Consider the following 22469-nt stretch of genomic DNA (forward strand, 5'->3'; position numbering starts at 1 on the left):
CCCTGAGGCTGGAAATGGTGCTGTCCAGAGTGGTGTGCGACAGTGACTGCGCCTGTGTTTCTACTTGTGAGTGTGTATGGGGGTGGGGATGGGGGGGGAATAAACGGCAGGGATTCTGGGGGCTGGATGCACTCCATCTCACCCCAAAAAGGGGCGCAGGAGAGCCCAGCCAAGCACAGCACATGCTTCGACTTTCCAATCTGCTGAATGCCTGTGAGGCCGGCTGGGCCCAGAAGACAAGGGACAGGCCTTACCCCATAGATGGCAGGGGGGGCCCAAGATGGGTGGAAGCTTCTGCTGCAACTTTGGGGGTCACATCCCAGCCCATGGGCTGACACTTAAGCAGAAAAAGCCACCTCTAGGAGTCAGTCATGATCTAGTGATTCTGATGAGGAGGGGCCCCACCAGCCTCTGTCCAGGGTCTTGTCTGGGAAAAACTGCTCCCTGGCAGAAAGAGGCTAATAATTTGAGAGGAAGCCATAGCTGAAATCCTAAACTGTGTGACTGTGTGTGTCCAGTTTGAAAAAGCGTATCTGACCTAAACATTTATATTGAAAAAATGGAAAGATATTCCCCTTGTTTTGGAATACAAACTACAGAAAGCAACACTTAACAGAATCTCATCAGAAACATCAGATTCTGCATCTGGAAAGGCACAGTGATTTTCAACTGCGGTGTGTGTCCTCAACTGAGGAAGGGAAGGTGAGATTTATACTTAGTAAAAGGCAGCTATGAATTTACCTTTTATAAAGAGCTTGCTATATACTATTAGTGCTTTTCAATCATGTCAGAATCAGCCAGATGCTTGTGGAAATGCAAATTCCCAGGCTTCATTCCCAGAGATTCTGGTCCTGTAAGCCTAGGGTGGGGCCCAGAAATCTCTATGGGGTGGTGCAGGCTGCCCCAGGACCACACCAACAAACACTGCAACTGGCCCCCACACATCCCAGTCCACAAATATGCAGGCAGGCATCTTATCTCCACAGAACAGATAGGGAAACTGAGGTCCAGAGTGGGGAAAGAAACATCACGGGGCCACCCAGCAAGTAGTAGCAGAGCCACGATACACCCACTGTCTGCAGACACCATCTCTGATGACAGCTCCACCTCCCCACAGGAACCTTGCCTACCCCCACCCCTACCTCCTGCTGCCCGTATGGTGGGTCTCTGTCCAAGGAAGATGTATCCTAGGTCCTCTAGGCTGACTGGGGCTCAGAGGAAACCTTGGCCCAGAGTGTAGGAGCTAGAAGGGTCCTTGGAATTCATGTGGGGAATTTGAGGCCCAAAGAAGGCAGTGCACATTTGAACTCTGTCTGGAGAAGGGCTGGGTCTCCTTCCTGAGTGGTACGTTTGACTTCACCAGCCTGGCCCTCAGTCAAGCTGGCTGTCCAGGCCCGCCACACCTCAGGGTGGGTGACCAGAGGTGGTGGTGCCATAAAACACATTTCCTGGGAGATCCACCCCCAAAGCTCAAAACATTCCAGGGCTGGTGAGTTGGGCAAGCCCCCTTCCCTCTCAGCCCAGTTTCCCCATCTCTACAACAGCTGTGCTGGTGGAGACTTCTCCCTGAGACTGAGCCACAGATTTTCTCCTGGGTGCCTACACCACCCACGTTGCCGGCTCCTCTGTGCCCACTCTTCAAGAAACTCAGCTCTCAGGTAAGGAAGGTGCCTTGGCTCTATCAGGAGCAGGAGCTGGTGCACCCCCAGCCTCCCAGACCAGTGGGGATGGCCCGGGCTGCCTATAAAGCTGCTGCCCAGCCCAGAGACACCCACCTGGGAGGGTGGCCCTGGCCCTCACAGCGGCTCTGAGAAGAGGCGGCCCCCACTCCAAAACTGGCAGAGCCACCCACGCCTTCCCTCAGCCCAAAGAGGCTTTTAGGAAAATGAATCATCTCAGGTTCAAACCCATGGGGTTGCTGAAAGACAAGAAAGTGCGGGGCGAGCTGGCGCGACGGAGCGCTGCTCCATGCAGACTTTGCAGGGAGGGCACTTAGGAAAAGGGACTGGAGTCTGGGAGGGTGACTAGCTCAGGGTTAAAGGGAGGGGATGGAGCTGGAGTGAGCTGGCCTCGTCCTCCACCTTGGGCCTTCCAGCCTGGGCTCAGGCGATTCAAAGGAGCGAGCACCTCCCTCTCCTGGCCAGGGAGTTCTTGCCACATTCTTCAATCAGTACCATTCCCTTGGGGGCTGAGTGACAGCACCCACCTCCAGACCTGGCTGGAACTGCTGTCTCAATTCTAGATCCAAAAGAACCTCTGGCAGCTTCTCCATCTCCCTCTCAGTCCAGCCTCACCTCTTCGCCCGTGGAGGAGCTCCAACAGCTGCTCTCACAACTGGAGGAACAAGGCAGGAAGGGCAAGGTCTAAAGAAGGAACCACCTTCAAAACGCAGCTCTGCCACCTTCTCTCCAGGACTGTTAGGCTTGCTTTCCTATTGCGCCCTCGACATCCTTTTGCTATAATCTGGCATGTTGACATATAGTCTTTAAAAGCAACAACACTGTTGACGTGGAGCAGACTTCCCATTTGGGATGGTCTGGAGAAGTTAGGTTTGAGGGCATCCTCTCTTCTGCAAACTGCAGCAGTAATAGATGAGACATACAAAGTAAATAAAGGCCACACGCGGTGGTCACGCCTGTAATCCTGTAATCCCAGCACTCTGGGAGGCTGAGGTAGGAGGATCACTTGAAGCCAGGAGTTCGAGACCAGCCTGGCCAATATGGCAACACCCTGTCTCTACTAAAAATATAAAAATTAGCTGGGCATAGTGGTGCACACCTGTAGTCCCAGCTACTCAGGAGGCTGAGGCAGGAGAATCACTTGAACCCGCGAGGCAGAGGTTGCAGTGAAACGAGATCCCGTCACTGCATTCCAGCCTGGGTGAGAGAGTGAGACTCCATCTCAAAAAATAAAAATAAAAAATAAAGTACATAAAAAAGACATGCCCAGGCTGAAAAATAAGTTAATCTTTATCTCCATGAACGAAAAGCAGAAAAGAAATGCAAAGTGGTTGGAGGCTGAAGAGCCTGGACCCTGCTGGGCTTTGGGAACCAATGATGGTGGCAGGTCCTTTGGGATAAAGAGGGACCAAATGACTCCTAGCTAGAAGCTGGGAGCTTGGGTGTACCCCAGTACTTGAAAGGATGCTGGCCGGGCGCAGTGGCTAATGCCTGTAATACCAGCACTTTGGGAGGCCGAGGGAAAGTAACTCTTACATCAGTGTGAAAGCAAATCAGACAGGACAGGGGAACATGGAGGGGAGGAGAGCCAAACCAGGGCCTGGTTCCACCCGCCCCATTGGGCCAGAAGCACAAGTGGTTCTCTGCACAACATCAAGAGTGAGGACATGCTTTCAGCTCCACTTTAACTCAGGTTCCTCATGTGACAGCAGGCTTGTCAATCCCACTTGCCTCCGTGGCTCGCACCAGAAAACCACCAGCAGTGTGAGTAAGGACAGAAGCAGGAGACAGAGGAGCCAGGGTTTGGGAATCCCACAGCAACCCACAGGCCCTCATCACACACGGCAAGGATGTGCCCTCACTGGGCTCACCACCACCACCAGACAGCACCTTCACTACCTGATAACCTGCCTGGGTAACACCACTGTAACACAAGAAACAGGTCTAGAATCTAGCATGTATGCTACACCTGAAGGAGCAAAAGACGGTAATAAAATACGATAAAATTTTTATTTCTTTAATATAAAATTTAGAGCCATAATCAAAATGTGTAATTCTGACGGGGTTCACTACTTATGAAAACTTCACAGCCCTCTATTTTCAAATGTAAATGGTATTCCACGGCTCCTCGCCAGCATGTAACTAGAGTTACTCTGAAATCCGTTTCACGGCTTATTTTTGGCAAGCGGCGATTTCTTCAACCCATGTTTTCCAAGGGAAAAAAGGACATGAAATGTTTCCAAAAGTTTCTTACAATCTTTAGATAAACTACTGCTCAACAACTGCATCCTCCAAGTCAACACATCAAGAATCCTTCAATCACAAACACTTAAGGTGAGAAAACGGTGTCTATCCATGCAGGAGAGGGACACGTTATCCATGCTTATGAAGACAGCCTGGATATCGGCTACTGAAAAACTGTGAATGTATCTTCCTTTTTCTACTTTCCAAAATTTTTGTGAGGTGATACTTATTTCTATGTTTGTTTCTATTCTTTTTATTTTGTATTTTTTAGTAGGTACATCCTTATTATAAATCTACTGTAGAACCAATGTCCCATACAGGACTCCACGTGCCACAGGAACCAAAAAGTCACATGCAGCGAAGATGAAGACACAGCAGACAACCTGTGTGGACACCACAGAGCCACCTGCCCAGGACACCAGTGGAGCCACAGGTGCAATTCAAAATGTTCTTAGTCGTATTAATAAACATGGCCAGGTGCGGTGGCTCATGCCTGTAATCCCAACACTTTGGGAGGCTGAGGCGGGCAGATTACCTGAGGTTGGGAGTTCAAGACCATCCCGGCCAACATCGTGAAACCCCATCTCTACTAAAAATACACAAATTAGCCAGGTATGGTGGCATGCATCTGTAGTCCCAGCCACTCAGGAGGTTGAGGCAGAAGAATCATTTGAACCTGGGAGGCAGAGGCTGCAGTGAGCTGAGAATGTGCCACTGCACTCCAGTCCAGGCAACAGAGTGAGTCTCCATCTCAGGGGGAAAAAAAAATTGTTCTTAGTCACATTAATAAAAGTAAACACACACACACACACACACACACACACATAAAATTAATTGTAATAATGGCCGGGTGCAGTGGCTCATGCCTATAATCCCAGCACTTTGGGAGGCCAAGGTGGGCAGATTACTTGAGATCAGGAGTTCGACACCAGCCTGGCCAACGTGGTGAAACTCTTGTCTCTACAAAAATACAAAAATCAGCCAGGCGTGGTGGTGTACATCCATAGTCCCAGCTGCTCGGGAGGCTGAAGCAGAAGAATTACTTGAACCCAAGAGGCGGAGGTTGCAGTGAGCCAAGATTGCACCACTGCACTCTGGCCTGGGCAACAGAGCAAGACTCCATCTCAAAAATAAAAAATAATTTTAATAATGTATCATACTTATCCCAACAGATTGAAAATATTACCATTTCAACATGAAATATAAGAAAAATGATTGAGATATTTTACATAGGTTATTTCATATTAAGTCCTCAAAAACCATCAGCATAGCTTACATATGTAGCACATTTCAATTTGCAGTGAAATTTGCATTGAAAATATCTGATCTGCACTTAGACTCATAAAATATATAGTTGACAAAGGAGACTCACGTGGCCAAGTGACATTCTTAAATGCTTTCTAATAACGGAATCAAGTTTTTAAACCTGCATTTTAATTAATAAAAATTAGATGAAATATTCAGTGTCTCAGCTATGATGGACACACTTCAAGTGCTGATCAGCAAACGGTGTGAGTGCCGGCCAGACTAGCCAACGCAGGCTACACCGCTGCAGCTGAAACAGGCCAGTCTCTCTGCGCACGGGAACAGTCTGGGCAAGCAGGAGACGGGAAACGGGCGCCGCCCTCGTGAGAACAAAGGACCCACAACAGGAACCCTGCACTCATCCCCTGCCAAAGACACCAACAGCCCACGACGCGGCCTCCTCACAAAAGGGAGAGGCATTCAAGAACTTAGAAAATCACCTCTTCCTGGAAAATGCTCACTTTAAAACTTTGCACGTAACTTTACATTTTAATTACAAGGTTTTTAACATCCATTTTCTCATGTCTTCTGAACTCTGTGAAAGTAAACACAGCTTTTATTCTTACTCCTATAGTTACTGTGTTGGAAGTTCACCTATGTGAACAAGCTGTTGCAACTGAAATTTTCTGAGAACAAATCTCCAGCTCTTTCCATTAACACAAACTGTATTAAGTTTAGTTCTCTAATTTCCATTGCTTAAAGGCCAGAATGTGTGAAATATGCATTATCAGATTAGAAAAACAAAACAAACATCAGAAAAATATTTTGCAAAATAGCATTTGCAAAATTCCATGATAGAAACTAGCTCTAAAACTTCCTGTTTCAAAATTTCACTGTGTGTCCACTAAGTTAGTTTTTCTGGCTGTGGACAGCAGGCCCACCGCACGCCACAGGCCCACCGCACGCCACAGACGCACCCCATGACACAGGCCCACCGCACGCCGCAGGCCCACCCCACGCCACAGGCCCACCCCACGCCACAGGCCCACCCCATGACACAGGCCCACCCCATGACACAGGCCCACCCCACGCCGCAGACGCATCCCACGCCGCAGGCCCACCACACGCCGCAGATGCACCATGACCCCATGAACAGGCCAGCTGAGAGCTGCGGCCACTGCCCAGGGCTCCCTGCTCTGTGCTCAGCTGCCTGATCCAACCTGCCAGGGCTCTGCTTTCTCTATGTGTAGAAACAAAAAACCAGGAGCATGATGTGACAAAAAGCAGATTTTTATTAAACAGAGGTACAAATGTGTTTCATTTTCTAATAAATCTCTCTCACAAATCACCTTGTTTTTTCACTCTTCTTGAATGATCATTTTTAGACAACACTGTCTGACTGTTTTGGCTTCTGCCAAAGTTAGTCTCTGTTCACAGGCTGAGTCTGACTTCTTCCCACCTCCTCCTAGTCGGGCCTTCCAAAACAATGGTCACCATTCTTTCACATTGACTTTGGTTTTGAAAAGAAAAGTTATCTTACAAAGTAGTATGTATAACTCTGTAATATATGAAGTGAGGCAATGATACAACCAGTTTTAAAAATAACCTTCCATAATGATTTTCATTTACATCCACCTGCTTATTAGCAAGAATCTTTTTACAGGTTTACTGCACACCCAATTTCTCTTCTGGAAAAACTTTTGAACATCATCATGCCCTCGCCCTCCAACTTCTCCTCTCACCTATATTTAAAAGGGTCTTCTCTTTACCCTAAAATCTATACTAGGTAATTTTCAGAATATTCCTTCAATCACCAAACAAAGTTTTGAGATCCTCGTGCTGGATTTCACTATCTTAATATGAAAACCAATAATCACCTATTAAAATTCAATACAGGCCAGGCACAGTGGCTAACGCCTGTAATCCCAACATTTGGAGAGGCCAAGGCAGGTGGATCACCTGAGGTCAGGAGTTTGAGACCAGCCTGACCAATATGGTAAAACCCCATCTCTACTAAAAACACAAAAATCGGTCAGGTGTGGTTGCAGACACCTCTAGTCCCAGCTACTCGGGAGGCTGAGGCAGGAGAATAGCTTGAACCCAGGAGGTGGAGGTTGCAGTGAGCCAAGATCATTGACACTGCACTCCAGCCTGGACGATAGAGAGAGACTCCATCACAAAAAAAAAAAAAATGCTAGTAAGTAAAATAAATAGGCCAGGCGTGGTGGCTAATGCCTGTAATCCCAACATTTTGGGAGGCCAAGGTGGGTGGATCTCCTGAGGTCAGGAGTTCAAGACCAGCCTGACCAACATGAAGAAACCCCATCTCTACTAAAACTACAAAATTAGTGGGGCGTGGTGGCGCACGCCAGTAATCCCAGCTGCTCGAGAGGCTGAGGCAGGAGAATTACTTGAACCTGGGAGGCGGAGGTTGCAGTGAGTCAAGATCGCGCCACCGCACTCCGGCCTGGGCAACAAGAGCGAAACTCTGTCTCAAAAATACAAAAAAAAGTAAATAAATAAAACACAATACAATACAGCTAATACGATTTACCTAAAACGCTGTTGTATGAGCTGAACCAGAGGCAAACACTGTTTGCCAGAAGACTCACAGATCCCCGTATTAATAAGGTCTTTATCCAATGAGTCCTGCTTCTATGAAATGCTGAGGCATTTGCTTCCTGTTCATCAATTTCTTTTTCCTTCTGTGCTTCCTTTTTGGCTTCAATATCCTGTAATTCATAAACAGAAATTGTTTACAAGTGATCTCATTACCAGGTGTGAAGACACACAGGCTGGCTGAGCCCTGACCCCAGTGCCAAGCTATCCTAGCCTCTGTAGCTGCCGCACACACCTACCCACAGGCCTCCACCTGCCCTGTTGGAAACCCCAACTCAGTTGTGCAGTTTCAAACAGTGTCTTCTGTTTACAGATCCAAGGTCCAGGCTGCCTCTGCTGATGCTCTCCAGCCTCCTTCTGTGAAGTCCCTAAAATCCTTAACCCTGCTACTGGCTCTCACAAAACCCAATGTGATCTGCCCCACACACGCAGCATCCAGCTGCTCTGCAAGGACAAGAAGGAGCTAGAATTCTCACACACAGAAGTCCTGGCTCAAATGTAAATGACAGAGCCACTTTGGGAAACTATGAATACACACCGACCCCAGAACCTAACAAATTCCACTCCAAGTATTTACCCAAAGGGAGGACATATGTTCACTAAAGTACTTGTTCACAGCACAATCGTGGCAGCTCTACACGGCCAAAAACAAGAAAGCCTGGGCGTGGTGGCTCACGCTTGTAATCCCAACACTTTGGGAGGCCAAGGTGGGGGGATCCCGAGCCCAGGAGTTGGAGACCAGCCTGTGCAACACAGTAACACCTTGTCTCTACAAAAAAAAATCAAAAAACTAGCCCGGCATGGTGACATGCCTGTGGTCCCTGCAACATAGGAGGCTGAGGTGGGAGGATCATGTGAGCCTAGGAGGACAAGGCTGCAGTGAGCCAAGATCAGGTCACTGTATACAGCCTGGGTGACAGAGCAAGACCCTGTCTCAAAAAAAAAAAGAAAAGAAAACAAAAACCAAAAACAATTTAATATCCTTCAATAGGAGAATGAACTAACAAAGAGTACTACACCCAGAAAATGGAAAACTTCCCAATAATAAAAACGAAGTCACAATAGACACATCAGTGAGTGAATCTGAAAATCATTCTCCAAGGCCAGGCAGGAACGAGTGCATACTATACAGTTATATTGCTGCGACACTCAGAGCAGGCGAAATGCATCTCATCTGAGGGCAGGGGAGTATCCTGGCTGCAAGTGCCAAGGGCACAGGGATCTTTCCGAGTGACGGGAATGGTCTACCTGAGTAACAGGTTATCTGTTAACTTCACTGAAACAGGCAACATGCAGTATTTTATCACAATTAAATCATCTCAATAATTTTTAAAATTAGCACATAAAAGAATTTTAATTTAAGAAAATACTTGGATATGATAAAAGTTGAGTGTTTTACTGTTTTCAGTTATTCTTCACATGTGTGAGTGTGGTATTTCCAATCTCAGCGCACCACCAGGTCACGTGTGCCTCCAAGGCCATACCTGGATCTCCGCAGTAATGGCTGCGTGTAAGGCTGACTCCAACCCTCCAGCAGCCATCAAGCTGCCCACCAGAAGATCAATCATGAATCGACGACCTGGACTTATGTTCACTTCATTGCCTGAAACTGAACTAGAAAGTGTGTGCCAATTTGAGTGAAACGCCATCCCCTCCCAGCACCCTGACCCATGCCGTCTCCTGTTCCTTCCCCGAGCCCACCTGCGCAGGGCAGGAGAGCAGAGAGTGCCCGGGCCTGCTTCTCAGCGGTGGGCAGCAGCACGGACCAGCCGCTCTGCAGCATGGCCTGGGAGGCTGAATGCACGGTGCTCAGCATGCCTGTGCTGCTGGCCAGGGTCACCACCATCTGCTTCAGGCTGTTCAGGAGGACGCTGCCCAGACCTAAACCAAGGAATTCCGGGTCAACCTGGTGACTAATGGCAGCATGCAACTGAAAGGAGAAAAACAATTTTCACTTAGAACCTCTAAAAATGAGTGAATTTCAAAGTCTTACTAAACACCGAATAAAACTCAATTTGAAGTATTATTTAAATAGACAAAATAACTTCTCAGCTTACGTATTTTTAAAAACTGGACTAAAAAAACTCTTACCCACAATAGTTGAAGTATTTTCTAGAGGAATTTTTGTAACCCCACTATGAACACATATATGGAAAAGCTCAAGATCAGCAGAAGAGCTAAACAACTAGCAACAGCAACCTCCACCCCACCCCAACCATCTGCACCAAACACAAATAATGGCTACAATGTAACCACAAAAGCTGCCACAGGCGGTGGCTCATGCCTGTAATCCCAGCACTTTGGGAGGCCAAGGTGGGAAGATTACTTGAGATCAGGAGTTCAAGACCAGCCTGGCCAACATGATGAAACCCCATCTCTATAAAAAAATCAGCCAGGTGTGATGGTACACACCTGTAGTCCCAGCTACTTGGGAGGCTGAGGCAGGAGAATCACTTGAACCTGGCAGGCCAAGACTGCACCACTGCATTCCAGCTAGGGTGACAAAGTGACACCCTGTCTTAAAAAAAAAAAAAAGCTGCTAAAAATTAGATTGTGGAGCTGAGAGTACACAAGGAAACTCCTCAAGTGCAAAACCGAAATTCACATGGGCACACACAGCAGGAATCAAGAGGTTCCGGGCTCTGAAAGCAGAGCCAAGCCGCCAGGCTTCAGCACAACCTCCCACACAGGAATGCATACAACGACCCACTGAACCCGAGCTTCCTGCAGAAGGCTGGGAGCCACTCAGGATCACCTGCCTGCCAGCCAACCACAGCCAGGGGGCAACGCACTGCCCATCCCAGGCTCTGGGTAGCAAGAGGCCCCACGAGAAATGAGAGACCCGGCCCTGCCCTGGGAGTAGAAGTGAAATCAAAAGCACACCACTCATCTAGGTATAGATATCACAGGTCAGGAAATGACCACCGACACTCACCTAGAGTCTGTGAAACCTACAGAACCCTCAGGACCCCGGAGAGGCAAATGCAAAACCATACGCTGGGACACCTCGACAGCCTAAGACATACACGAGGCCACGCCCCACAGCACCGACCAGAACAGAAACATCACTGAAAACCAGGAGGGGCAGCAAACACCTGGGGTGCACCCACGCAAATGCCAGGATGCCACAGGTATGGTGATAAACGCGTGCTACAGAGGACTAGAGAAGCACACTTCAGACCTCTGCTCAGTTCATTACTGCAACTAAACACTACACTCAGTTCTGTACATTCTAGAAGCAGGGCAAAAAGGGGAGGGGCTGGAAGAGGGACATGACGGGTTGTTATACAGAAACCACTGTAATAAAAGGGAAAAATTACTATGTCGAGAAAACTGTGGTTCCTGTCATTAAGTTAGAGGGTTTTATTACAAAGACAAAAGATGATGATCAAACACTTCAGGATAGAAGTATTAGAATAGCATAGAAGTATTCAGGATAGCATTTCAAAAATGGTATTTTGATTATTTTTTTAAAGACTTCTTTTAGAGATACATAATTATGAATGAAATGATGTGCTGTCTGTGTTTGCTTCAAAAATGCTCAGGGGGTAGTGGCAGTGGTGATGGTTTCAATGAAACAAGAGTGGCCCTGGGTTGATAATTGTTGATACTGGATTATGGACATGACATGGGGGTTCATTACACTGTTTTCTCCTCTTTTAAATAGTTTGCAATTTTCTATGATTAAAAATAAAGTTACAGAAAAAGACTTAACAGGTGGGGCCACTCCCAATTAAGAGGGGAGTGTGATTAAAGAGGAAGCAAGAGGCAGCTTGCTGTGGGCAAGAAACAGCCTGAAAGTCAGTGTGCCTGGAGCATCCCACTCAAGGCAAAAAAAAAAAAGGAGGTGGCCAGACATGAGGCTGGGGACCAGGAAAAGTAATACCCTGCCAAGTCCCATTGGACGTATGAACCCACATAAATCTTTGAGTGATGGGGAGACATTTGGATATTCTGAACATTGCAAAGAAAGAATTAGACTTGGCCAGGTGCGGTGGCTCACACCTGTAATCCCAGCACTTTGTGGGGCCGAAGTGGGTGGATCACGAGCTCAGGAGATCGAGACCATCCTGGCTAACATGGTGAAACCCCGTCTCTACTAAAAATACAAAAAATTAGCCTGACGTGGTGGCACATGCCTGTAATCCAGCTACTCAGGAGGCTGAGGCAGGAGAATCGCTTGAACCCAGAAGGCGGAGGTTGCAGTGAGCAGAGATCGCACCACTGCACTCCAGCCTGGGCAACAGAGTGAGACTCTGTTTCAAAAAAAACAAAAAGAATTAGACTTGTGCCCTACCTGGATAGACTGCTCTGGTGGCTGTGTTGTGTAGGGGTGGATTTGAGGGAAGCAATTCAGGAGCAAATTAGAAAGCTGTTGTAGGTGTCCTAGGAATTGATTTCAGGACCTGTACAAGGATGGTAGTTTGGATGGAGAGGAGGAGCTGGAACCAAGAAAGATTTTAGTAAATATAGTGGGCACAACTCAGTGGCTAATTACACATCAGAGAAGAATGAGAATGAGCCAAGAAAGACTCCACGCTTCTAGTCTGGGGAACTGGATGGACTGCAATCCTATTAACAGAAAGAGGACATATAGAAGGACTATCAACTGTCATCTAACTGTGTTTTGAAAACAAAAGATCTTGGTAGGACCCATCATTCTAGTCAGAGGACTCTGTGACCTGCCTTCTGTGACAACTACACACACTCTCTCTCAAGTGTCTCAAACCCTTTTCTTTCTATAGACTCCTTCCCTTACAGGATTGTAGGTGATCAGAGATGTGAGAAGGTTCCAGCAGCATTTAGCCTCATGCTTTCCTTGTACAGTTGGAAGGTCTACAGATACTAACTGATTTGTGCAAAACCCTATCTTTTTAATTTGTTTAAGACTGCCCTAACTTCAAAATGAAAAACAACAAACACATACATATACACTTTTCCATCAGCTTGACTACCAATCTTTGCTCCTTCTTTAGTACTCAAATACCCATTGCTCCATTTCCTTCTTTTTTGGAAATTTATTTCTGAAATATCCACAATGTTTTATTCTCTACCCTTTGAATGCTACTACTCTAAAATTCACTGAAAAAGTCTTTCTTGTTAATCAAAGCAGACTTTTCTCTTTCCTCATGGATTTTCCTTGTCTTTCTGTGAGATTTGAATCCTATCTGCTGCTTGCCTCCTTAAACTCCTTCCTCCTTTGGTCTCTGGAATAATAAGCTTCCCTGGATCATACTCCTCCCTCTCTTCACTACTTTACTTCCTCACCATCTTCCTCTTTTGATTCCCCCTCTTCCTCTAAATCTCCAAGCTTCTTTCAGGAGCCCAACACTCTTCTCTTTTTACTCAATTACTGTGAAGCCATTCACCCTCACATGGTCCACAGTTTCTTCTGTGGTCATAGCCAGCACTGACAGTGGTCCACGTGGAGAAGTCTGTGCCTGTCATGAGTGTGATGTGTCAGCTATGTTGGCCCACATCACTTTGCCACATGTGCCTTCTCAAAGAGAAGTAACCCACACTGCCCTGGGGCTCACCACTGGGCTGGACCACAGTTAAAAGGGAGATTGACAAATGAGAGTGGGTTCTGAAAAGCACAGGAGGTTGTGAAGGGATCTAAAAACAACAGTGCATGAAGACTGCTGAAAAGGCTAAGAATGATGAACTTGGGAAAGACAAAGCTCTCGGGATCCATGGCAGCTTTCTTCATATTTGTGAAAATTTGTCACATGGGATGGGGCATAGATGTATGTTTTTCTGCTTCAGAGAACACAAATTGGGAGGTCTATTCTGTCTCATCAGAAGAAAAAGATCTCGCAAATAACTTGTGTTGCTCAACACAAGAATGAGGTGTCTCTTAATGCAGTGAACTCTGCTCATTGCTGAAGGTGTTGAAGAAGAAATGCCTGCTCCGAGAGGGAAAGTGGCCAGATTACTGCTGAGACCCCTTTTCCCCTGATGCTCTGGGAATTGCTCTCTTCATAGATAGCCTGTCAGCACAAAAGACTTAACATGTTTGACATAGAACCAGCCGTTCTGTTCAATTACTTGAGTCTATCATTGGTGCTGTTGTTCTTACAGATTCCTGGACTAGAAATCTCAGAGCACCTTTGATTTCTTGCTCTCTTTTTGTCCCTATATAACTACCTCCAGAATGCTTCTTTGATTTCCTCTTGATTCTTAATTTCCACTGGCACTGTTACAATCCAGATCCATCAAATCACATGCAGATGGTAGTTATTGGATTTTTAAGTTGGAATGAACCCTGGAGAGATCAAGCCCAACCTGCTCCTTTTATAGGTAAGGAGAATGAGACACAGAAAAATTAGACTTGTCTAAGGTCATGTAGTTAGCAGGGGTGGTTCTAAGCTCCAATACTCTTAGTACCTTGTTCTTTCCATTTCCCTACGATCACTCAGGCGACTAATGCATTTCAACTTAACTGATTTTATAGAGACTGACCATGACTTACCCATGGAATGACTATGACGGTTCATGGTCAAATCACATGTGTTAAAACCTAGAATTATCCCCAATCTCTTAAGGGTAGCAGACCACCGGATCTGCTTTGAGTTAAGTAACACTGTCTTTTCTGTGCTGCTCAGAGAAACTGCCAAAGCAGGACTGCTGAATTGTGAAATAAAGAAAAATTCTAGCCAGCTCAAGCTCTCTAGAGTCTGTAAATCCGGGTCATTTGGATATTAAATGTATCACTGTACTCCAATGAGTACAAAAATTACATATATCATGTTAACTGGCTATGCCCTGATTACTCCCACAAAAGGTCCCGGAAGCACGTTGGTTCTTCTGTTGTTATTCTGGTCTCTTCTAGTTCTTGTGCTTGTTTCAGCCAAGGCAATTTCGCTTCCACTGGACTTTTTTCTAAGAAAAAGAGAACATAAAGAATGAGCTTAATTACTATTAATCATTAAGGAGTTGGATAGATGATCATATTGGCTGAAGATTTCATTTATAAAGAGGTCATATTTTTCAAATGCAAGTTGAGTTCCTTAGTACAATACATTAGGTGGCTGCTGGAATGAATTAAACATTTCTGCTGTAGTTTTTAAAAATTAGTACATTATTAAAATGCAACCAAAATGATCACACGATACAGTTGAATCTGCTGTCAAAGTTAACATAAAAATGCCGTTTATAAATCAATACCAATTTCTGTTGTTCATACTTTGAAGCTCTTACTTCAACCATATCAGCTTGCTATCTTTGGTCACATTTTATTTTTGCCCATGGAATGCAAACATTAATAGAGAAAGGCAAATAACATGAAAGTTAAGAAAGTTGGGGGGGATGAAAGAATCCGTGTTATAGTTTACTCAAACTTTTACTATTGTTGTAGTTGTTGAGGGAGATGATTACCAATTACATCTGGCATGGAGGAACAAACTGTTGCCCCTTTCTGTCCTTTGAAGCCTCCTTGATGTGAAGAAGGGAATAATCTATCTATGAAGTGAGAAATAAAAATAACTTTAGGGTGCTTCAAGGAAACTATGGACACTATGAAAGTGGCTATGAAAGTATCATAAATGCAGAAGGAAGGAAAAAAGACTTCACTGATGGAGTTACGTAGTCAATGTTTGTACCTGTCATGGCAACTAGTGATTTTTCTGCAAGATAGACATACTCAAAAACATTTGTTGAATGACTAAGAGGCTATTTGTATGAATAATGAACCCAGAAATAACAAGAGAGTTTTACCATCCTCTCTCAAGTACTAAGGAGGAGTCCTTCTTACTAATAGTTGGGAATAATCTTTTCTCCCATTTCAAGATGGAAGATACTTTTCATGAGGATGGTTAACATTAAATAACATGGAAATAATTATGTACAGAGAAGATCATATATCAGAGAGATGATGCCAAATCCTCCTATCCATGGATGCTACCCATTTCTGCTCTTTCATGTGGAACAAATGTGAACTACTGGAGAGATTATAAATGCATCCATAGATCCCCACTGGGAACTGGAAGTTTTCATTCATTCCATGCATTAGTACACATGATAAAGATGACATCATTCCTCCCTCAAAAATCTTACACTCCAGTGGAAAGGTAGCTATAAAGAAGAATGAGAATCTTGGGAAAAGAATAATTTCCTCCTCCTCCTCTACTTCTTCCTCCTTTTCTTGCTCTTCTGTCTTTTCCTCCTTCTACTTTTCCTTCCCCTCCTTTTTCAATCTCCCCCCCGCCATTCTTTTTCTTCAAGGGAGGGACTGCATTTAATTTTCTTATGTCCACCAAGAAATGTTAGTATAAAACTAAATAGGAGCTACTCCATCTGTACTGAATCAACAGGAGCTCAGTTTTCCCTCCAGATGAATAATTCACATATATCTAACTTCTTTATCTAGATGGGAAGGTCTATTGCAATCTGTCAATAAAACAATTTTTATAAGAAAGTAGTAAGTTGAAAGGGAAATGCTACAATATTGGAATGGGAGCTGGAAATACCATTTGATTTGAATTTACAATGCACCACAGACTTACCTTTTGGTTCATAACACGGGATGGAAATGACACATTCTTCTTTGATGTGTAACTTCAGTTGTGGATCGCAGCCCCCAACATGCTCTCCACGGTGGTTAATACACACAACAACCCGGTACCGTAACCCTCGGCCACAAGTCACCATGCACTTCAAAGAAGAAAAGAGAAGCCAATGCATTTCTTTTAAGACAACCACAAAGGCATTATTGTATCATATGCAAAGGAGAGCCATGAACTACATAAATATTAAACACAAAAGACTTTTAGACAAATATTATGTAAGGAAGGGTACAGAGGCTAATTTTCTGTGATGCTTGTATTTCAGGGCCCCTCTTTTGTACAACCTTGTTCCACTTCTCAATTCAAAAAGTATTTAAGGTGAGATCGTAATTCAAGAAAATTACAAATGCCTTGAAATCTTACTGCTCAAATATCAAAGAAACTTGTTAGAAGTTTTCTCAAGTTTGATTAAAAGTTTACATGACCCTACCCAAAATAATTTTTGAAGATGAATGAAACCTTTCTGAACTGTCAATAAAAATATAATACAATTCTGATGAATTATGCCAGAGGATTATTTTTCTATTCCGTCTATAAAAGTCAGTCTTGCAAAACTGCTCTCACATAACGAGGCCATCAAAGAGTATTCAGCCAAACACTACAGAAAAAAATACTATCGATGTATCCCGATACATCTATAACTGCCACAGTTAAAGTTAATAAAAACATTATGCTATTTTTCCCTGAATTTTTGTGAAGTTTGTGTTGTCAGCATTTTTTTCTTGGATTATTTGTTTATGATTTGAAAGTTACTCTTGCCTATGAGTGGAATGTTTTCATGTCATATAAAAATCTAGAATAGCTTTTCAAATTTATCTGTGTTATGGTTTGGCTCTGTGTCCCCACCCAAATCTCATCTTGAATTGTAATCCCCATAATCCCCACTTGTCATGGGAGGGGCCTGGTAGAGGGTGATTGGATCATGGGGGCAGTTTTCCCCATCCTGGTCTCATGATAGTGAGTGAGTTCTCCTAAGATCTGATGGTTTTATAAAGGGCTCTTCCCCCTTCATGCTCTCTCTCCCTCTCCTACTGCCTTGTGAAGAAGGTACTTGCTTCTATTTCACCCTCCACCATCATTGTAAGTTTCCTGAGGCCTCCCCAGACATGTGGAACTGTGAGTCAATTAAACCTCTTTCATTTATAAATTAACCAGTCTCTGGTAGTATCTTCATAGCAGTGTGAGAATGGGCTAATATAATCTGCATGTTGGGGAGTATATATATGTATGCATTTAAAAAAATTGATAGACTATATTTTTTGAGGACCATATTGGGTTTACAGAAATATTGAGCAGACAGTACAGAGAGCCCCAATATTCCCCTTCACCCCCTTTTCCCCCTATGATTTTCCCTATTATTAACATCTTGCCTTAGTGTGGTGCCATTGTTACAACTGATGAACCCGTATTAATACATCATTAACATAACTAATACATCATTTAATATATCATTATTAAATATTAATATTAAGTCCAGAGTACACAATGTGGTTGTTGTCATCTTTCTAAAATTCGTAATTTCTTATAATTTCCTTTCTGATTCTAAATAAACATTCCCTTCAATACTCAATATTTGTGTTTTATATTCTTGTTTTTGAGGAGTCCCCTCCAATCTGTACAAACTTCAGACCCCACCCATTCTGGATCCACCCCAGGGAGGGGCTGAGAGTTCTTAGGTTGCCTTTGGTTACCTGCTATGGGACAGGCACTTCCTTCATTTGTTATCTCATGAATCCTCCTGACCCACTTCCAGGTCAGTAGCTTCAGGCTTATTGAACAGATAAGCAAACGGCCCACCATCTAAGGATCTTGCTCAAGGTCACACAGTTCCTAACAGGCAGAGTGGAATTCCCTCCCAGAGCCATCTATTGCCAAAGCCATGGCCAAGCCACTGCTTTAAGAAGTTTGAAAAGTATTTTCTGACCCTCTAAGCACTTTGTACCTGTGTATTGCTAGGGTCAAGTTTCAAAGATATGTTTCGAGGATATGGAGACTTTTCTCAGTGTATGCACATCAGGCAGAATATTGGGAAATCTCTCTAGTTCATGATGCCACTCTTGAAACCACTGAACAAATACTTTAATGAGTTCAGTGAAGCTTGAGATTACCGTTTTTGGAAAATTGACTCACCTACCCCCAAGTTTATCAATTTGAGATATATATAATCTTGAGTGGCTGTTTTAGCCATGAAAGAAAAAAATTCACCCAAAGAGAAAGAAAACAGTACAAGATATAACTATACTACAACTGGTTAATCCAAAGGAGTATCCTCTCCTTTTAAACCACCCTTCTGGGAAGCTGGACACTTCCCCAATGGCACTGTCAGTGTTTACAATGGTTCCAGAACTCCTCTGCAGAGCTGCATATGTCCTCGATGATGGAAAATCCACATCACTGAGAATATATTTGATTTTTGAAAAAAGTGAAAAGTATTAAGGGTGAAGTATGGTGAATGAGAAGAGCTAGTTAACATCCTCTACTCTGATAATATGCATAATGATGAAGTCATGGTATTTATGGGGATGGAGGGTGATATAAAAGCTCTAAAGCCAACATAAAACATATGGCTAGGACTTCAGAGAGCTGAAAACAAGCTCTGCAGTTGTAGAAATAATGTTGATTGGGGGCTGAAAAAGTGAAAGTCCCTAATGTCTCGATAACAAATCCTTTTGCAGCTGAGATGATATTTTTTGCTTTCAACAAAATAGAAAGAGGACTTAAATTGCCAGCAGAAAGATCCTTAAAAATAATTTTTGATGCTAGACCATCACATGAATTTTGGCACATAACTCAGGAGTTCAAAGAACAAAACGACCTTGCTAAAATAAAATCCTTCCATCCCGGTCTATTGATTTATGTGAACAAGCTTTCCCAGTGTACACATGCAAAGCCAAACAAAACAAAATAAGAAACCAATAGTAAAAATTAACAATAAAATCATTGCTGAACACATGGCTCATTCTGATGATGAATATATGGACTAGTTTTTAAGCTCCACTTATCTTCTATCAAGATATATTAATGCATGTACATGATGAACTAAGTGTGTATTCAAAGGAAATGCAATTTTTATGTGTTATTCTTATTTACCGAACTTTGAAATATATATATATATATATACATTATTTTGACTGTGTAGTAAAATTTACTCAATTCAGATGAATATTTTAAATACTTAGGGCCTTATGGCCACAGGAAAGTAAAATAAATTAATTTCAATGATCATATATATTTTCTTGGAGAGAAGTAGAATAGTGTAATAAAAAAAGACTTTAAAGCATAAAAATATGTTATATTAGAATAAAGTTCTGTGGGGAGAGTTGATTGTAAATGTGAGTTCAAGGGAGAAATATGCACAACATCCAAATTGTTAAAGAAGAGGTCACCCCTGTGTTTTTTAAATGAAAGATGGCAAAGACAGAAATTATCATGGCATTTAAATTCCACTAGACAGATTTTTTTGAAGGCTGCAACACTCTTATTTTAAAATGTCAACATTCACAACATGTTGAAATGATATTCTTTGTAATTATTTAAACTTGTGATAGGAAATTTCAAATGTCAACCTAAATATATGTGAAGAAATGCATAATTCTCTAATCTTCTTTTTAGGGAGTATGTGACCAAAAATTAATTGATAACTTCTTCCCTAGCAAGTTTGAATAAAGTTCTACAGGGTGATGATGTTTAGTCTGGGGATATCAGAAAAAGATTGATATGGTCTTCACCTGACACTCACTTGTCCTTCAAGTTCAAGTGCTACCTCCTTTCTGAAGCTTTCCTGACACCTTCAGGTGGAGTGAATCATTCCACCTTGTGTCTCTGAAGTACTAGGCACATGATGCTACTCATGCACAATACAATACTGTATCACAACGTTGTTTGCATGCATGTCTGTGCAACTAGATTCTAAGCTTTTGGGTGGTAGGAGCAAGTTGTATTTACTTCTTAGCACGGTAGCTGATGCATTGAATAAATACATGAATAGATATATTAATGCATGTATATGTTGAACTTAAGTGTGGAAATCACTTAAGAAAGCTGGAGAAACTTGAGTCAACTACACCTCACTCTCTAGAAAATTAAAGGATTAAGATTAAATTATTAAATATCAATGTCTGCATTTTTCATCTTTGACTAATCCAGCTGCATTTTATTTGTTCTGGAGGCTTACTCAGTCATCTCTTTAGAAAGTGAAAACTACGCTAATTTGACATGAACCTTGTTATACCTCTGGGGTGTTTTCCTTCTTCTCTTTTCTTTTTTCATACAACTTGACCCCACGGATGATTTCTAAATAGGCTGCCCACCTCTGGTCTTTCCCAATGTTAGGCTATCTTGCCTCAATTACTTAAAATATATTATGTCTCCACAAAAATTGTGAAGGTTCTTAGTAGCTACTGGATCAAGGACAGACACTTTCATGTCGTGTCAGCATTTCCAACTTCATCTCTCAGTTCTTAGTAACATGGGTCATCTCTTCAAATCTTCAACTTTGAGTCACTTCTTGTCATTACTGCCTTTGCTCAGCCATCTCTGTTTGGCCATCTCCCTAATACTAACCCTAACCCAGTGATGTTTCTCAGGTTCTCGCTTGTTTACATTCTTCAAAGAATTTAAACAATTTAAATTTTAATTCTTGCTTGTTTAAATTATTCAAAGACGGATTAGGCAACACAAGGGCAACAAATACTTCCTGATTGACTCTGCTTCAACATTTGTTCTTTACAGATTTGTTCTTTACAGTACTTAATATTAATTATGCTGATAATTACATGGAAATATTATTATTAATGTCCTTAATATTAATTATTCCTGCGTACCTTGATGCTTCTGGTCTTTCTTACCTTGTCCTCCAACTGTCTTCCTAAGCTCTTTGGAGTAGGAACCATGCTCTTTTACCACTTTTTTTGTCTGCGTGCTGTCTAGCACCATGGTGGGCATATAGAAAATATCCCTTAAAATATGAGAATTAATTAAAAGTGGCATATTCTCAAATCTTACCTGAGACCCCTCCATAGCAATCCACTTGGGGCAATCAAACAGATTACAAGTTTGCATAACCTTGGGTTTGGGTGCATACATGCACTTCCATTCTTCTGCCTGCAATATCTCTCCATGCATGGATTCCTCCACACACACAAAGCTCCGTCTCCGAATCCCTCCTCCACAGGACACGGAACATGCAGTCCAAGGATTATGTTCCCAGCTCAAAAGCAAACAAAATTATATTATTTATTTGTTGTTTGTTTGAAGTTTGCAAAGATGGTGGCAAAAAGTATGGCCTTAAGGTATCAGGTGTGGTTCAGCTGAATGAGCCTGGGACTGGGAGTCATTAAGACTTTACACTTTTTTTTTTTTTTTTGAGACAGAGTCTCGCTCTGTAACCCATGCTGGAGTGCAATGGTGCAATCTTGGCTCACTGCAACCTCTGCCTCCCGGGTTCAAGCAATTCTGCCTCAGCCTCCCTACTAGCTGGGATTACAGGCATGCACCACCATGCCAGGCTAATTTTTGTATTTTTAGTATAGACAGGGTTTCACCATGTTGGTCAAGCTAATCTAGAACTGCTGACCTCGTGATCCGCCTGCCTCAGCCTCCCAAAGTGCTGGGATTACAGGCATGAGCCACCATGCCTGGCCTTTTTTTTAATTTTAATTAATTTTTTTTTTAAGATGGAGTCTCTTTCTGTCACCCAGGCTGGAGTGCAGTGGCAAGATCTTGGCTCACTGCAACCTCTGCCTCCTGGGTTCAAGCTATTCTCCTGCTTCAGCCTCCCAATTAGCTGGGATTACAGGCACCTGCCACCACGCTCGGCTAATTTTTGTACATTTTAGTAGAGATGGGGTTTCGCCATGTTGGCCAGGCTGGTCTTGAACTCCTGACCTCAAGTGATCCACCCGCCTTAGCCTCCCAAAGTGCTGGGATTACAGGCATGTGCCACCACGCCCGGCCAAGACTTTATTCTTAACTGCCACACACAAATTTTAGTCACAAGGTACTTAGCTCCTCACATCTGGGGTTTTTGTCAACTGGGAATAATATACCTTCCCTATTTACCCTTCATCAGACCATTGTGAAAATTAAATCAATTAAAATATACAGTGTGGCTGCATCT

General features: G+C 43.3%; 2 protein-coding genes across 2 annotated transcripts in view; both read right to left on the reverse strand.

The window, feature by feature from the left end:
- Positions 1 to 6442: 6442 nt before the first annotated feature.
- On the reverse strand, positions 6443 to 14351 carry LOC134738394 (E3 ubiquitin-protein ligase HERC2-like). The gene is made up of 5 exons (XM_063653298.1): positions 14260 to 14351; positions 9489 to 9668; positions 9272 to 9396; positions 7723 to 7900; positions 6443 to 6678 (listed from the first exon to the last, which is right to left on the reverse strand). Exons 1-5 carry the CDS (start codon positions 14282 to 14284, stop codon positions 6659 to 6661), a joined length of 528 nt encoding a protein of 175 aa, XP_063509368.1. The 5' UTR covers positions 14285 to 14351; the 3' UTR covers positions 6443 to 6658.
- The window catches only part of LOC129028718 (E3 ubiquitin-protein ligase HERC2-like), a 150433-nt gene continuing 134406 nt past the window's right edge, over positions 6443 to 22469 (reverse strand). Inside the window, 5 exon segments of the mRNA XM_063652903.1 lie at positions 6443 to 9717; positions 13935 to 14669; positions 15165 to 15244; positions 16292 to 16439; positions 21435 to 21560. The gene's annotated coding sequence lies outside the window, so the exon portion shown is untranslated.

The sequence above is a fragment of the Pongo pygmaeus genome, chromosome 16, assembly GCF_028885625.2.
Source record: "Pongo pygmaeus isolate AG05252 chromosome 16, NHGRI_mPonPyg2-v2.0_pri, whole genome shotgun sequence".
Lineage (NCBI taxonomy): Eukaryota > Metazoa > Chordata > Mammalia > Primates > Hominidae > Pongo > Pongo pygmaeus.

Excerpts from the sequence above, each read along its gene's own strand:
- LOC134738394 (XM_063653298.1), bottom strand. The coding sequence starts at position 14,284 with ATGAACCGTCATAGTCATTCCATGG. Across the intron at positions 7,901-9,271 it reads CCATTACTGCGGAGATCCAG|GATATTGAAGCCAAAAAGGA; the intron begins GTATGGCCTTGG and ends TATGAATTACAG. Across the intron at positions 6,679-7,722 it reads CTCATACAACAGCGTTTTAG|TCAATGTGAAAGAATGGTGA; the intron begins GTAAATCGTATT and ends TCAAAACCAAAG.